Below are 16,884 nucleotides of genomic sequence, written 5' to 3'. Positions count from 1 at the left end.
GTGGCTCTACAGTACGTGACGTGACTCTACAGTACGTGACGTGGCTCTACAGTACGTGTCGTGGCTCTACAGTACATGTTGTGACTCTACAGTACGTGGCTTGTTGAGTGTCACACATGTAAACACACGTTACACACGTGTCAGAGTCAAGACACATGTTCAAACCATTGAGAACATAAAAAAGGTGCAGAGAGGAGAGTAAACAGGTGGCTGGCTGAGAGTGTGTGTGTGTGTGTGTGTGTGTGTGTGTGTGTGCGTCGTGATCGCGGTGAAGGAAGTTCATTGAGTCTAAAACACCTGTTGCGTGACCATGTGTGTGTGACCCTGTTATACAGCTGCTGAATGGTTTTCAGACAGACACACACACACACACACACACACACACACACACACACACGGTTCATTCATGCACATGCAGTTTGCACTTCCACTACAGGTAAACACCTACAACAGGAATGCAAACACACCAGGCAGACCGAGAACGGATGGACAGAGAGAGAGACAGACAGACGACAGAACAACAGACAGACACTGACCAGGGTTTGCTTGTATCTCAGAGCCTTCCTTTCTGACGCATCTGCGGCCATTGACACACCGTCACTGACCCAAAAATAAACCCGGGCACTCACCGTCGGTCTCAACGTTACCAGGACCGACTGTGCTGGACACACACGCTGACATGGTTTAAACTAGCTCCAGCTGGGGTTACACACACACACACACACACACAGAGACAAACACACACACACTTTCACTCCTGTTCATCCCTGTGAATTTTCACTGAAAAATGACGACATTTTGCACCAAACACTCGACATCTGACATTCAAAAAGAAATGAGGTGTTTAAGACAAACCACCGTCCATCACTGGCACAGGTAAGACATCCAGACACGCTGAGAGAAATCTGAACTAAAGAAACATCTCACTAACAAAACCAAACTAAAACTGTTCAGTTTTGTAATTACAGAATTATCATTAGAAGAACTTCAAAATGTGACAAAGAACTTTGAACTGTGGCAGCATTACACCTCTGAGTTTACTGCCTGTCAAGGAAAAGAATCAGAAGAAGAATCAGAAGAATCAGAAGAAAACAAACAAGAATCAGAAGAACAAGAAGAATCAGAAGACCATCAAACTTTGAACTGTGGAGTGCAGCATTACATGAATCAGAAATAACTATTAGAAGAAAATGACGACTAAGGACACAGGGATGTTTAAGTTTAGCTTTAAAAAAAAGAACAGCAATAATTAGCAAGTCAGCAATTTCAGACAAGCAAATAGAGATAAATGTTCCAGGATCAAACTAAGGATGGGAATCGAGCCGATATCGTACATATAATAAAGCCAAAAATCCTATTTGTCACAATAATTCTAGCTGAGTCATGTTTCACAGCTGGATAATTGTCTCTTTGAAATGACTCGGCACAAATGTGTTCATACCTTCATAAATGACTGTAACACACTAATATCAGTATAGATACTAGAGTTTGTCATATCGGCATCAGTATCGGTCACAACCACAAACAAAGTGGAATCAACATCATCATCACAACAGGAAGAACAAACACCTGCACCTGTGTGTGTAAGCAGGTGAGAGGTGTTAGTGGGTGTGGCCAACCTGCAAGAGCAGATGGACGAGAGAGAGTGAGAGAGAGAGAACAAAGTGAGCTGGTGGTGAAAAGAAAACAGACAGACAGAGTGTGTGTGTGTGTGTGTGTGTGAAAATCACTGTGAGAAAACATGGAAAACATGAAAACGGAGCAGTCGGACGTGACTTTGGTTTTTGGTAAAGTCGCACTTTTGCGTGGATTGCGGCAGGAACGACGCATGTTCTGGAGACGAGGTTGACCCCTGACCTCTAACCCTAACCCTGAACGCTCGTCCAGGTCCAGGTAAGACGTTAAATAATTATAAAATTTAAGTGTGAAACTGTGGGGTAAAATTCACAATATCACAATATTTCATGTGAGACATTAAACAAAAGTTGTTTTATGTGACATTGTAAAAACATTTAATGTGTCTGTGTGTGTTTAGTTTACACGTGAATTTACACAAGAGTGTGTGTGTCTGTCTGTCTGTTCTCACTCTGTGTCTGTCTGTTCTGTGTATGTGTGTGTCTATTCCCACTCTGTATGTGTGTCTGTCTGTTCTCTATGTGTGTGTGTGTCTGTCTGTTCTGTGTGTGTGTCTATTCTCTCTGTGTTTACACAAGTGTGTGTGTGTGTGTGTGTCTGTTCCCACTCTGCATGTGCGTCTGTCTGTTCTCTGTGTGTGTGTGTGTGTCTTTTGTTGTGTTGATGCGGCAGAGCTGCAGGTTCATGTGTGAAAACACAATGCAGTTAAACTGGTTCAGTGACATACACACCGTGTATCTGTGTGTGTGTGTGTGTGTGTGTGCTATCTCTTTAGCACCTGTCATAAACACTGACCTTGTCAAGACCAGAAGACCTCATGGAGACCAAAACCTGGTCCTAATGAGGCAGAAGCTCACTTGTAAGGAACTGGTTAAGGTTAGGGTTAGTGATAATGCTTTGTTTGTACTGTACACAAGAATGCTTACTTCATACCTCAGGGTGTGTGTGTGTGTGTGGGAGTGTGTGTGTGTGTCACACACTCTTAAATTAGATGTTTCCATTGTCTAAAGAGCGGCGGATGATGTTGCATTATTACAACATGAAACATGAAGGCGTCGTACGTTCGTCATAAGCTTCTCCGCCGGCAACACGACGAGAACGCCGTCACGTTAACCTGAGTTTTGTCAGAACTCTTCAAATCCAAGGAGAGAAACAAGGTCAGATGATATGATTGTGATTATGATCGATGTCAGTCAGAAACAGGACCGGGTTCTGTAGTTACATTAGCCTCTCTAAACCAGTCATTATTCACTTTGCCTTTCGCTCTGCTGACAGCTACACTAACACCTCCTATGGGTGTATATGTGTAAATATTTAATCATTACTAAGCTCTAATTAGGTTTAATTGCTAGTAAAAGTAAAGGTGGCACTTCTTCTCCATCAGTGACAGAACTTTAGTTCCTGCTCTGAGGTCAAATCTAAAAGTGCAGATTAAAGCAAACATGCATCTAATAGTAGAGGTGTGATCAAGTGTGTGTGTGTGTGTGTGTGTGTGCTGAGCAGAGGTAATACTGATCTCCTCCTCCCGCTCATAGTAACACTGATCTTCTCTGCAGAATGTCATCCAACTCCACAGAGGACGACGATCCGTGTGCACCCGACGACAACCTCTGTAGTAAGGACACCACCCTCGATCCCTAATCCTCGTCTCCTACCCTTTCACTCTTCCTCATCCCTCCCTGAGAGTGTTTCACACGCTCCATATTCCCTCTGGTTTTCATCTGCAGATTATTTCTATTATGGACCAAACATGTTCATTTATTTATTTAACAAAATAATTGTATCTTAATCTCCGTCTTCAATTATCTCTTATTATCTTAAAAATCCTGATTCTCTTTCTTTGCCAAACCTGTCAGTATCAGTAATATAAAACTTTTAAAAGTTGTTTTATTCTTGTTATTTTCCCTAAAATAAGTAATGCAGTGAACTTCTATATAGTATCTGTATACTGGCTGATGAATAAATGAATGAATAATCTACCAATGCTGGTTATTCAAAAAGTGACAAATATTGGCTTAATTATTGGCCCAGGGTTCACGGGTTTATCGGTCTATCTGCAGCTGCATGTGAACTCTGTATTGATCTATGATTTAAGTACAGATACTTAAGTTACATAATAACAAAATGACCATTCATATTTCAAATGTGACGGAGAAACAAGGGAGAGCTGCTTCTGTGTGTGTTTCATGGAAATGACAGAAACATGATTGATGCTGTGTCGCCACACCTGAACACGTGACACAACCAGGGCCTTCACAGTCTTTACACTGCATTGTCATCATGTTAGACAAGGGTGTGTGTGTGTGTGTGTGTGTGTCTGCCCCAAGAATTGTGTTAAAAGTCAGAGAGGGCTTAAAGGGATAGTTCCTATCATAATATGTTAGGTTGTTGTTTTTTTTACATCATTCTATAGGAATATATATATCAGGTTATAAATCAAATCAATATTTCTATTTGTCTCATAAATAATAATAATCTGTGTATTATTACCAGATTATTGAGTGCATCTGATCCAGTTAGAATATATACTCCATATTATCAGATTACAGCTATCAGTGCAATGTATTCAGATTAATTCAGTGGTTTTAAAAAAACAGATAATTTGAGTGCATCTCATTCAGTTATTTATAATCGGATTATTTCAGTGGGCACAACCAAATTATTCTGGGGAAAGTATTAGATTCAAGATTCAAGATTCAAAGTGTTTATTGTCATATGCACAGTAAAGAAACACGTTTCCCTGTACAATGAAATTCTTACTTTGCTGTCCACTCAAAAAACACCAGCATAAAGTAGAAAAGAGATGCTTTTGTAGAAAAAAAGTATAAATATACATAAGAAAAATATAAATATTACAAATTAACTAAAAATAACATATATGCATAAAATAAGTGTAAACATATGCATATATACAAGGAATAAGAGTATTACAAAAAACTAACATAACATATATGCATAAAATAAGTGTAAACATATGCATATAAACAAGAAATAAGAACTGTACATAAAGTGAACGCTGGTTGTGCAATTTAACAGATTTAAAGTGACATGTTTCAGGTTTTAAAGTGACGGTAACAGATTAAAGTGACAGTGTAACCAGGTGACAGGATTATTGTAGTCCCGTTCAGCTGTTGAGGATTCTGATGGCAGTGGGGTAAAAAGAGTTCTTTAGACGGGTTGTCCTGCATTTGGCACTCCTGTACCTCCGTCCTGAGGGCAGGAGTGTAAACAGTCCATGTTGTGGGTGGGTGCTGTTTTTGGTGATGGTGGCAGCTCTCCTGTGGACTCTGCGGTGGTAGATGCTGTGCAGTGAGGGCAGTGGGGACCTGGTGATCCTCTCAGCTGTCTTTACCACTCTCTGCAGGCGTTTGCGGTCCATGGCTGTAGTGCTGCCGTACCACGCGCTGATACAGTTGGTCAGACTGCTCTCCACGACACAGCTGTAGAAGTTGCTGAGGATCTTTGTCGACATGCCAAACTTCCTCAGCCTCCTCAGAAAATACAGCCGTTGCTGTGCTTTCTTGAGCAGCTGTGTTGTGTTGGTGGTCCATGTGAAGTCCTCAGTGATGTGGACCCCGAGGTACTTAAAGCTGCTCACCCGCTCCACTTCAAGATCCCGGATAAACAGTGGTTGGTGAGGTCTCCTCTCCTTCCTCATGTCCACTATCATCTCCTTCGTCTTGTCTGTGTTTAGGGTGAGGTTGTTGTCCTCGCACCAAGAAACCAGACTGTCCACCTCCGTCCTGTAGGCCGCTTCGTCCGCCGCAGTGATGCATCCTATCACTGCAGTGTCGTCAGCAAACTTCAGGATGATGTTGTCTTTATGGGAGGCGACACAGTCATGTGTGAACAGGGTGTAGAGGATGGGGCTGAGGACACATCCTTGTGGAGTGCCAATGTTTGTGATGATGCTGGCTGATGTTTTATTGCCAATCCTGACAGTCTGGGGTCTGCCAGTCAGGAAGTCAAGGAGCCAGTCGCAGAGGGTGGGGTGAATGCCAAGGGTGGACAGCTTGTGGGTGAGTTTGTAGGGGATGACCGTGTTGAAGGCGGAGCTGTAGTCTACAAAGAGTATCCTGATGTAGGACTCCTTGTTTTCCAGGTGGGACAGGGAGTGGTGGAGGACAGCTGTGATGGCGTCGGTGGTGGACCTGTTGGGTCGGTAGGCGTACTGCAGGGGGTCCAGTGAATCCGGGATGCTGCTCTGAATGTGCGCCAGCACCACTCTCTCGAAACACTTCATTATGATAGGAGTGAGTGCTACTGGTCTGTAGTCATTCAGGCAAGTGGGTGGGCTCTTCTTGGGGAGGGGGACGATGGTTGTTGTTTTGAAGCAGGAGGGAACGGTGCTCTGGTTTAGGGAGAGGTTGAATATGGATGTGAAGACATCAGCCAGCTCGTTAGCACATGCTCTGAGTGCACGGCCAGGAATGTTGTCTGGTCCTGCTGCCTTGTGGGGGTTGATTTTCTTCAGGACTTTGTGGACCTGACCTGAAGAGACTGTTGGTGGTGGTGAGGGGGGTCCAGTGGTCCAGGTGTGTGTGTGTGTCCCTGTGTTGTTTGTTGTAGCCTCAAAGCGGGTGTAGAAAGTGTTGAGGTCGTCTGGCAGGTTGTCTGTGGAACTGATGGTGCTGGTGGTGGTCTTGTGGTCTGTGATGTGCTGCAGGCCCCTCCACATCCGCCCAGAGTCAGCAGTGGAATAGAAGCTGTCCAGCTTCTCTCTGTACTGCCTCTTTGCCGCTGTGATGGCGTGTCTCAGTCTGTACTTGGCAGTTTTGTACTCAGCTTCGCTGCCTGATTTAAATGCAGCGGAGCGAGCACGCAGCATGCTTCGTACCTGAGTGTTTACCCAGGGCTTCTGGTTGGGGAACTTCCTGACATGTATGGTGGGCACGATGTTGTCAACACACGTGCTGATGTACCCAGTCACATATTCAGCGTAGTCCTGTACACTGACAGAGGAGTCCTCCAGAGTGGCTGCAGCTTTAAAAACATCCCAGTCTGTCGTAGCAAAACAGTCCTGCAGGATGCTTTCGGTGTCTGGGTTCCAGAGTTTGATGACTTTTGTGGCTCCAGAAGTTTGATGACTTTGTGTGTTGCTGGGTTTGCTTGTGTTCAGCCTGTCTGTAAGGGGGTACATGTGAGATACAGATCCGAAGTGCACTGCAGCCCTGTATGCACCACGGATGTTGCTGTAAACATGGTCCAGAGTGTTCTTTTCAGGGTGGGAATGTCTACATGCTGGCGGTATTTGGGGAATACAGTCCGTAAGTTGCACTGGTTGAAGTCTCCAGCAGTGATGAAAACGGCATCGGGATGAGCCGTCTCCAGCGCGCTGATGACGTCATGGAGTGTGCCGAGTGCTGCGGTGGAGTTGGCCCGCGGGGGGATGTAAACAGCGGCCAAAAACACAGCAGTAAATTCCCTCGGTAGATAATAGGGACGGCATTTCAGTAATAAAAACTCCACGTCAGGTGAACAGTGCTTCTGAACAGTCTGTATGTCTCCACACCACGCGTTGTTAATGTAAACACACACACCCCCTCCTTTTGCCTTACCGGAGGCTGCAGTCCGGTCTCCTCGGTGCACGGAGTGAGTAGTTAGCTGAATAGCACACTCCGGGATTTTGTCCGAAAGCCAGGTCTCTGTGAAAATGAGAGCACAGCATTCCCTCATTTCCCGTTGGGTTGAGATCCTGGCTCGTAGCTCGTCCAGTTTGTTGTCCAGTGACCGCACGTTAGCGAGCAGGAGGCTGGGTAGCGATGGTCTGCTAGCGCGAGCTTTTAGCCTAGCGTGTAGCCCAGCCCTCTTCCCCCGCTTACGTCGCCGTCTCCGGAGCACCTTCCTGGGGTCAGCGTACTCGCTCGAGCTCGGGGCTTCGGGGCCTGCATGGGGGTGGTGGTGGCGGCTGCGAGAGCGAACAAGCTCCGGTAGCTCCGGTGGAATATGAAGAGTTAAATCCAGATGGTTATGAAAACTACCGATGTCCAGAAGTGCCTGCCTGCTGTAGGTTACCAGTGCATGGCATTTCGGAGAAAAAGAAAAAAGAAAACACACTAAAACACTAGAAAAAAGCCGGCATACGAGAGCGGAGCGAGCAAACACGTCAGCCACGGGGGGCGCCATTTAAACCATTTTATTACTGATTACTTCAGATGATGTATTCAGATTACAGGAAGAAAACCGATTACTGAGGGAGTTCAAATTGTGTGCACAATCAGATTATTCAGAGGAATGTATTCACATAGCTTCAGTTGGTGTAATCAGAATATTGTTGGTGTATGTATTCAGATTACCCTGCAGGATGAAAACAGATTACTGAGAGATTTTAAATCAGATTGATTCAGCAAGTGCAATTTTTGTTCAATTAATCAGATTATTTGAGTTTGTGTAATCAATTGAATTTCGGATTATTTCAGTTGGGCAGAATCAGATTATTCTATTGAATGAAAACAGTATTTGAGTTAAACTGGAAGTGTAAGGTTTGAGTGTTTTCATAAAAACATGATTCGGCAGTAAATGAATGGACCTCAGTCGAAAGCGTGTCCTTTACTTTGAAAAGACAACAGACAATGATGTCATCAGTCAGTCACGCTGGGATTAAACTGATGACTGTGTGCGTGACGTGCCTTAAACGGTGCTGTGACGCAGCGCCTGTGACGCAGCGACGCTGACGCGGCGTGACGCGCGCTGTGGCGACGCGGACGGTGTGACGTGGTGCGGACGCTCAGACGCAGACGCAGTGACGCCTGTGACGCACGCGTGACGTTGTGACGCAGCGACGCTTGTGGCGACCGCAGACGCTTGTGACGCTTCAGACGCAGGCGACGCCGACGCCGAGACGCGACGCCAGACGCAGGCGACGCTTGTGACGCGGTGTGCGACGCCATGACGCCACGCAGCGACGCGCGACGCTTGGTGGACGCCTGTCAGCGACGCCTGTGACGCAGGTGACGCGACGCCGCGCAGCGACGTGATTGTGCGACGCTTCCAGTGACGTGGCACGCCGTGACGTTGTGACGCGGTAGCGACGCTTCGTGACGCAGGCGACGCCGAGACGCCGACGCGAGCGACGCGACGACAGCGACGCGGTGACGCGACGCGGTGTCGTGACGCAGCGACGCCTGTGACGCTGTGACGCAGACGCGACGTGCGACGCCAGACGCAGGCGACGCCTGTGACGCGGTGACGCCGACGCTCAGACGGTGACGTGACGGTATCAGACAGACGCGACGTGACGCAGGCGACGCTTGTGACGCGTGTACGCTTGTGACGTAGGTGACGCTTGTGACGCAGGCGACGCTGTGACGCACGCCAGACGTAGGTGACGACGCCTGTGACGCGACGCAGCGGTGTGCGCGACACCTGTGACGCGTGGTGACGGTGTGACGGCGCGACGCCTGTGACGCGGTGTGACACCTGTGACGTATGCGACGCCAGGAAAAAGTCTAATGCAAAGTTTTCATATCACAGCTCGACTAAAAACATGACATGTCAAATGAAAACGCTAAGCTAACTTGTCTGTGTTATGTTGCTCCAACAACATCAGCTCAGTTTCACAGCTCAGCTCCTGTGTTCAGTGTGTGTGTGTGTGTGTGTGTTCTTGTGCAGATGCACGTGATGCAAACACTTTGATTTTCAGGGCTTCAGTCGACCAAGAATTTCTTTGGTTGATTACAGCCCTAGAATTTATACTGACACAAAGTTCAAAGGTCAGAAATGTGTCCCCCTCCACAGTGACAGGCTGTGAAACTCTAACACTCTCTCTGTCTCTGTGTTGCAGTAACAAGGACACACCTGCAGGCGGTGATCATCGTCCCCACGCTGCTCCTCTTCTTCACGCTCGTCACTTTACTCTTCGTGTTTCTGCGACAGTACTGTCCTGAACGCAGACCCTCACACATCACAGCCCCTCAGAACAACAATCATCACCATAGCAACCCCCACCACCATCATCATCATCATCATCGTCGTCAGCAGCATCATCATCGTCATCACCATGTGTCATCGCACAGGCACACGCAGAGACCCCACCTACAGGGCATCGACGGTAAAACAGCACAAACCTTCTGATTTGATTTTCCTGATTATTAGAGGAATTATGATGATGGCTTGAGTCTAGAGCTGAAACAATTCCTCGTTTAATCGATTATTAATCAATTACTAAATCAATCGACAACTGTTTTGATAATCGATTCATTGGTTTTAAATAAGATTTGCGTTTGTTTGAGCTTCTTAAATGTGAGTATCTTCTTCATTTCTTTGCTCTGGATTTTTTCTCATTTTGAGAACATCATCATTTCCAGGTTTGACGAACACCGATCAACATTTTATAAGGTTTTCTGATAGTTTATGTAAATAATCGACAGATTAATCGATTATGAAAATAACCGTTAGTTGCAGCTCTACTTGAGTCTAGTGATGATAATTAAATATGATAGTATTGTATTGTGACTTAGATGTTGTGATATATAGACATTTCAGATATCAGAAAAAATATAGATACAGTTCATCCCTAAGTCTGTTCTCAGCGATGTATTTATGTTATTTCAGGTTTTTTAATCCAGTGATTGTGAACAGTATTGGATCAACGCCGTTTGCTGTAAATTAAACATTTAAACTGTTTTATCACACGCTGGTCTAATATTTAATCCCAACAGCGCCCCCTGGGCTGAACCCGCTGGAACATGAAGTGCTGCCCTTGTCGGTTCAGCCAGTGCAGCAGAACGTGAAGCCGAACGTGAGCGCACCACCGCAGGTGACCACAGAGAGGCACCATGGAGCCTTCAGCCAGGTCACGGCTCTGCCTCTGTCCGTCTACATCAAAGCTAATGATGCGGTCACGCTCTACAGAGGACGCATGGACAACAGGGACGTGGTCCTGAGAGTCCTCAAAGGTAAACATGCACCGACAACTTCATTAAAAGCAGTTTCTGTGATTTTTCAGCTTCTTAAATGTGAATACTTCCTGGTTTCTTTGGTCCATAAAACTAAGAAATCTTTAAAACTGATGAATTTTGTTTGTGGAGACATTTGAGAACATCATCATTTCCAGGTTTGACAAACACTGATCAACTTTTTTGACATTTTATGGATAAAACAAGTGATCGATTCATCGTGAAAATGGATTAATTACGAAAGAAATTGTTAGTTGCAGCTTTACTCTCATTCCCTTCTTAAGAGTGAATACTTTAGACTGGAAGATTGTTTTAACAAATGTTCCGTGTAAAAGAAACTAGAAAGAACTATTATAAACCAAAAATGTACAGTTAAATATTTAGCAATCATTAAAATAATAAAAAATGTGTACTTGCATCATCCAGGAGTTTCAAGGCTGTTACAGAGTTACCATAAAGAAAAAATATAATAATAAATATTGGAAGTGGATATTATAAATATAATAGTAGTAGTAGTAGTATTTTTAACCGTTTAAGAATATTTTATAGATTAAAAAAAAAAAACTTAAATGATCCAGAAGAGGAAAAAAAAAACACCCTGTGACCTCTGAGCTTGACCTTTGACACCAACGACCACTACATCCTTGAGTCTAAAAGGATTCCCTTAAGATATCCTAAAGATATTGTGCTCAAAATAAGTTTGAACGGACGGGCAAGGACCTAAAAACTAGGGACCAACACAAATACTCCTACCTTTTCTTTCCCACGCAGAAACAGCAACCAGCGGTGAGAAGCAGCACTTCCTGAACTTTGCCTCCTTCGTCTCTGCACTGGGGCCACACCCCTTCCTGCCCGCGCTGCTGGGCGTGGTCTCAGTGCAGCCGCCCCTGATGATAGTGATGGAGGAGCTGCGTCACAGAGACCTGCTGGGCTTCCTGTGGAGATGTAGACAGGTGCAGGTTCATCTGGTACCAAACTTTGAAATACTCTGGGCATAAGAGGAATTACAGCTTTGTGGGACAGTGTGGGACAGTGTGGGACAGTGTATCATACTACTGAAGGGACGTAGTGTCCATACTTGGTCTCATTAAACCTTTCTTCTTCCGTGTTACTAAAGGACAACACAGGTTCAGGGTCGTCATGTGACATGACAGAGAAGAGGATCTTCATCATGGCCGGACAAGTGGCCTCTGCTCTGGTCAGTTTCTCCCTTAAATATCAGTTTTTTCTGCATCTTTACACATTTCTCACTCATCAGGAGGAAAAACACATGATAACCACTTACCAAAAGACTTGAATCTAAATCAGCTTAAGTCCACATAAGAATCTATTCTCCAAATGTTGGACAAACTTTTCCAACAGTGAACAAGAAAAACTCTCCCACAGAGAAAATCAGTGACACAGACATTAGACCTTAGTGACGGAGGCAGCAGTGGATCAACAACTCCTGTGTGTGTGATGATTTGCTCTATGAGGTTTGGTGTGGGCGAGTGAGTGGTTTACTAAGTTTTCTTGTTGGAAAAGTCTTTTAAAAACATGGGCATAGATTTCATTTGGTGAGCATTTTATTGAGCATCCATTTCAGGCTGGTTCTCAGCAGTTTCAGGACCTCATATGAACACACACACAAACTGTCCTCATCTTCCTCTTCATCACACTGTAGGATTACCTGCACAGTAAAGGCTACGTTCATGGCAACGTCGGGGCTCGCAGCGTCCTGGTTGGTGGAGACCTGACGGTGAAGCTGTGGGGTCTGGGCTCCGTTTACCGGAGGACAGCGCGGGGCGGTTCTCTGGGGGAGGTGGACGTCATGGAGATGAGGAAGTGGCAGGCGCCAGAAGTCCTGGCGAGAAGAGCCATGAGCAAGAGCAGCGACGTGTGAGTGTCCAGATCCATAGACGATGTTTTTGTTCATTCCAATTTCTTGACCCAGTAAGGACATTAAATGTTTAACGTGAGACCAAACTTTTAACGACACATCTGTTTTCTTTTTTTAACCAGGTGGTCCTTTGGAATCCTCCTCTATGAAATGGTCTCACTGGGTGAGTGTTCTGTAATTTCAGTTACTTAAGAGGAACTAAACCCTAAACCACTTTGTTCAGGTTCAAACTAAAAGTATTGTGTAAAGTATTTGAATGACGTATTTTGTGTTAAATGTGTGTATGTACTGCCTTCTCTGGATAAACACCTCCCATTACATATGAATGTTCCCATTAGCTGGTTCTTCCCATGTTGTCGTCACCAAACCTCCTCTAGCCACGCCCCCACAGACACAGCAGTGGGGGGGCGGGGCTCATAGTGGATAGCAGCACTCATATTTCTGGCAGATAAATTCAGCATGAGCGGGAGGGGAAGTAGGAAAATAAAACATCCGGTTTACTTTTCAGAATAAAAGATCCCGTGACGACACCACATCGTCAGCGTGCTCCTGTTTATTCGCTCTGTAGAAACACTGCTCTGTTTGTTGTGTTTACAACATTTAAAGTGGATTTCTTTGCGAGAAGAAGAACCACAAAAAAAACTTGTCTCTGACTCCAGCTGTGGAAGCGGACAGATGTGAGACAGCGGCAGTGAAGTGGAACTTGGCTGACCTGAGCGTGTCCATTCTGCCCAGCAACAGTGAATACTATTTTCTGATTGGCTGATTGGTCACTAATTCAAGACAGCTGTATGAATGAACTACGTAGAGCAATCTGCCTTCGCATCATGGATTCATAGATTACGTGATTTACGTGCGGTGAAGTTTGATCACTTCTCAGCGTGGGGAATGTCATGTGTGAGTGTGTGAGTGTGGAAACTTATTGAAATGTGTGTCTCACACTAAATGCAGCTCTAAGCTGCCACTGGAAACACCACAGCAAGCTGCCAACATTTGCGGTTGCTGTCACTCGATCGTGCTATATTGGGTATATAGATTTTCAAAATCAGGCATTGGGCAGAGTCAGCTTCAGAACAGGGGTTTAGTTCCTCTTTAACAAATGACAGAATCATGCTGGACAACATTTAAGTGTTGAAATGATCACTATCATTACCAGGCGACCCACCGTTTGCTGAGCTGATGGCGGCTGAACTTCTGCAACATCTGCAAAGAGGGAAGCATCTCAGTCGACCACCGACATGCTCCAACACCCTGTAAGAAGACCAAACTAAAGTACTCAATGATTGATCAATAATCCATATAGATTTATAAAGCACCGTTGAATAGATGAATAGATTCATCGATTTTGAAAGTAATTGTTAGTTGCAGCCCTAGACTTAATTAATCCCACACTGGGGAAATTTGGGGTTATAGTAGCAAAGGTTTCAGAGGTAGACAAGTGACAAACACCAGATTAAGATAGAGAAATAAAACAAAAACATATGCAAATGTTTCAGATTATACCCAGGATACTTAAATAAATGTAAATATATATAATACAAAACTTATCATCATGAGTAGACGTCACATTAGCAGCTCTATGTTCTGAATGAATTTGGAATCAAAAATGGAATTTTTTTTTTTTTTTATCAAATCGTGAATTGGATCGTTCACACGTCTAATCCTATACACGACATACAACTTTTAACTTAAGATTTAAACAGAATTTTACAAAAATGTTTGATTAGTAACGGTCAATGTATGATGTTGTAAATAACAGCAATGAATAAAATAGCGAGTGTGTATATATATGGTATAATACCAACAATAACCACAATAAATTCAAAACATTAACATACAGAAGCTGAAAAATCACAGAAACTGCTTTTAATTCCCAAACCAATGAATCGTTTAACAAAACAGTTGACGGTTAACTTGGTAATCGATTAGTAGTTGTGTTGACACTACAGCCAAACTCAACAGTCAATAACTGATGATTTTTAGAGACCAGCTCCGCATGTAAACAAGTTTATTTAAAAAGTTAAAAACCTTAAATGTACGTATGACTCACTAAATTTTTTTTTTTTTTTTTTAAGTAACCCGGGACTTTTCTTGTTTATGTACTTTTCATTCTGGTTTCACACCGAGACAAAATGGCGGCGGCACTTTCAGGCGCCTTCAAGCTAACCTGTCGTGAGTGCAACAACCTGCCTGACATGGCGGTTTGATAACGCTCATTCGAACACTTTCAACGACATGTAATGTTGTAAAAACCTTTTTAAATACGTGTACGTGATATATATTAACATTTCAGTGGGTGTGGCGCGTGTTTTAACCGTGTTTTTACCGGGTACGTTGCGGACAGGTACAGCATCATCCGTTCTTGCTGCCACTGGAATCCCCAGCAGCGTCTCACTGTGGCGGACCTGACGAGGAAGCTCGAGGCGGCAGAGAAATCAGCCTATGGGAGGACAGTTCTCATCGTACCCAAGCCAATCAACATCGAGAGATACCTGAGAGAGGCGGGATATGGGGAGGCCTTCAACTATGCTGTGCTCTGATTGGCTGAGAGGATCCTCAACGTTGGCTGGCGGTTTTTTTATATACATACAGGAAGTGCAACAGGGAGAACCCAGAAAACAAATGGACGTTTTTTAAACGTTTTTAATTGAACTCTACTTTTGTTTTGGCTTTTTATTGTTGGAAACGCACAGAAGAGTATTAGGGTCACATTAAAAAATGAAAGAAAGAAAAATATAAAACAGCATGAATTCTCAAATTGAAGTCAGAATTTGTTCTCAGAATTCTGAGGAGAAGGTCAAAATTCTGAGAAAATTGATTTCTTTTCCAGACTTCTGAGGAAAAGTCTGAATTTTGAGATTAAAGTCTGGGAAATAATGTTTTCTCAGAATTCCGAGATAAGTCAGAAAGTCCAAATGAATTGTGACTTCAATCTAAGAATTCTGACTTTTTTATCAGAATTCTTAGTCAGATAAAAGTAACAAAGTCCGAATTTAATCTTGAATTCTGACTTTTTTTAAATCAGAATTCATGGTTTTATTTTTTTTTTATTTTTACATATGGCCCTCATACTCTTCTGTAGAAAATGAACTCACTTAGATTTTTTTTATATATATATGTATATATATGAACTGCAAATGTGTATTTATCTGTAAACTATGATTGTGGAAATTTTAAAAGAGCAGTATAATGTTTCTTTGCACTTTTAACCTTGAAAAAAAACCAAGACAATTTATAAGAAATAGAGAGCTAGTGGTGGACAATAGTTATGTGTAATAAAATACTGAAATAAATCCTGTTAGATGAAGATTAAGTCCACTAAAGACAAAAAAAATTCTGTGATTAGCACTTACATGATAAATCCACATATGTCTGGTTTGGTCCAATCCCAGGGTAAAAGACCTCACGTTAAAGAAGGTGGAAACCTGTCGTAACTCGTCTGTTCGGGTTGAAACTTACATTTTGGGTTTACTCACCTTGGCTGTGCTGGCCTGCTCGACACGGTGCTTTAATAATTAAAAGAGGTGAATCTTACAGCTGTGTTGGCTGCATAAACTCTTCTATATAAGTCCTACAAACATGGGGAAAATTAGACAGATATCACAATTATCCGGATGAAAATCATGATATTGTTGCACTAAAACACACGTGACTGTAGATATTGGTAATACATTAGGATTATGTGTGCAACACAGGTTGGATTCATATTTTTTGGGGACATTTTTAAGTGAAAAGCAAGATGACATATAATCATGAGGTTGTAGAACGACTGGAAAAAGGTAAGTGACTACTGCTGCTGCGTTCCATTTGTTGTCGGAACTCAATTAAGTTTAATTAATAGCTCATTTGTCGCATTTGTTTCACATTAAATCAGTCATAACACGTAGTTTCTGTCCAACATTTATCATTTTGTGTTAAGCTAAAATACCACATACGGCATCATTAGCATGTACGGTAAGGCTAATACACAACGGCTAGCCCCGAGATTTGTTTGCAGCTTCAAAGTTCTGACGTCAATGGAACACGGTGTACTGTCAGACAGTAAACGCTGCAAGTCAAGTCACTCACATGGATAAATGAAGACAATTCACCATTCTTCATTGTGAATTTACTGCAAACGCTTCTAATCACAACATAGCATGTTAGCATAGCATACAGTCCCATCCTGACAGTGAGGTTGTTTAATAAAAACAGATTTACGATGCATAGTAGCACAAAACTGGAATAATAAAGGTTTTATAAGTCCAGCTGATCTGGTACACAAATAAAAAAGAATAAAAAGTCACAAACAAACATTCATTCTGTTCTTTTTTAAATGAAAAGAGAGACACAAGTGTTAAAACAGCTCTTTGATTATTTATTTGCATGAAAGCATTGTTAAATCCAGTCCCCGCCAAAGATTTTGCAGTTTTTCTTCTGGTTTTTGCAAGGAAGCACATTTCCATTCTTCATTAAAAAAAAGTATTTTCTGAG

General features: G+C 43.3%; 2 protein-coding genes across 4 annotated transcripts in view; one reads left to right on the top strand and one right to left on the bottom strand.

Annotated features, from left to right (window-relative positions):
• Positions 1–616, bottom strand: part of LOC122786649 (chloride channel protein 1-like) — a 35,086-nt gene extending 34,470 nt beyond the window's left edge. Inside the window, exon 1 of the mRNA XM_044053098.1 lies at positions 537–616. Coding sequence (XP_043909033.1) covers positions 537–587 — 51 coding nt within the window. The 5' untranslated portion in view covers positions 588–616. The remainder of the gene's footprint in view (positions 1–536) is intronic.
• Positions 617–1,711: 1,095 nt separating this feature from the next.
• On the top strand, positions 1,712–15,945 carry LOC122786655 (tyrosine-protein kinase STYK1-like). Of its 3 annotated transcripts, none has more exons than XM_044053112.1 (10): positions 1,712–1,887; positions 3,192–3,250; positions 9,419–9,685; positions 10,296–10,532; positions 11,304–11,500; positions 11,650–11,730; positions 12,196–12,410; positions 12,534–12,574; positions 13,568–13,664; positions 14,756–15,945. In XM_044053112.1, the coding sequence occupies exons 2-10, from the start codon at positions 3,193–3,195 to the stop codon at positions 14,949–14,951; spliced, it is 1,389 nt and encodes a 462-aa protein (XP_043909047.1). In that variant the 5' UTR covers positions 1,712–1,887; position 3,192; the 3' UTR covers positions 14,952–15,945. The 3 variants fall into 3 exon arrangements, with proteins under 3 accessions (XP_043909047.1, XP_043909048.1, XP_043909046.1); XM_044053113.1 differs by having other exon boundaries at positions 1,712–1,893; positions 11,304–11,485; XM_044053111.1 differs by having other exon boundaries at positions 1,712–1,893.
• The last annotated feature ends 939 nt before the right edge of the window (positions 15,946–16,884 follow it).

The sequence above is a fragment of the Solea senegalensis genome, linkage group LG20 (assembly GCF_019176455.1).
Source record: "Solea senegalensis isolate Sse05_10M linkage group LG20, IFAPA_SoseM_1, whole genome shotgun sequence".
In the NCBI taxonomy this organism is placed as follows: Eukaryota; Metazoa; Chordata; class Actinopteri; order Pleuronectiformes; family Soleidae; genus Solea; species Solea senegalensis.
The sequence above is the reverse complement of the archived record's forward strand: the minus strand, read 5'-3'. Positions and strand labels throughout refer to the sequence as shown.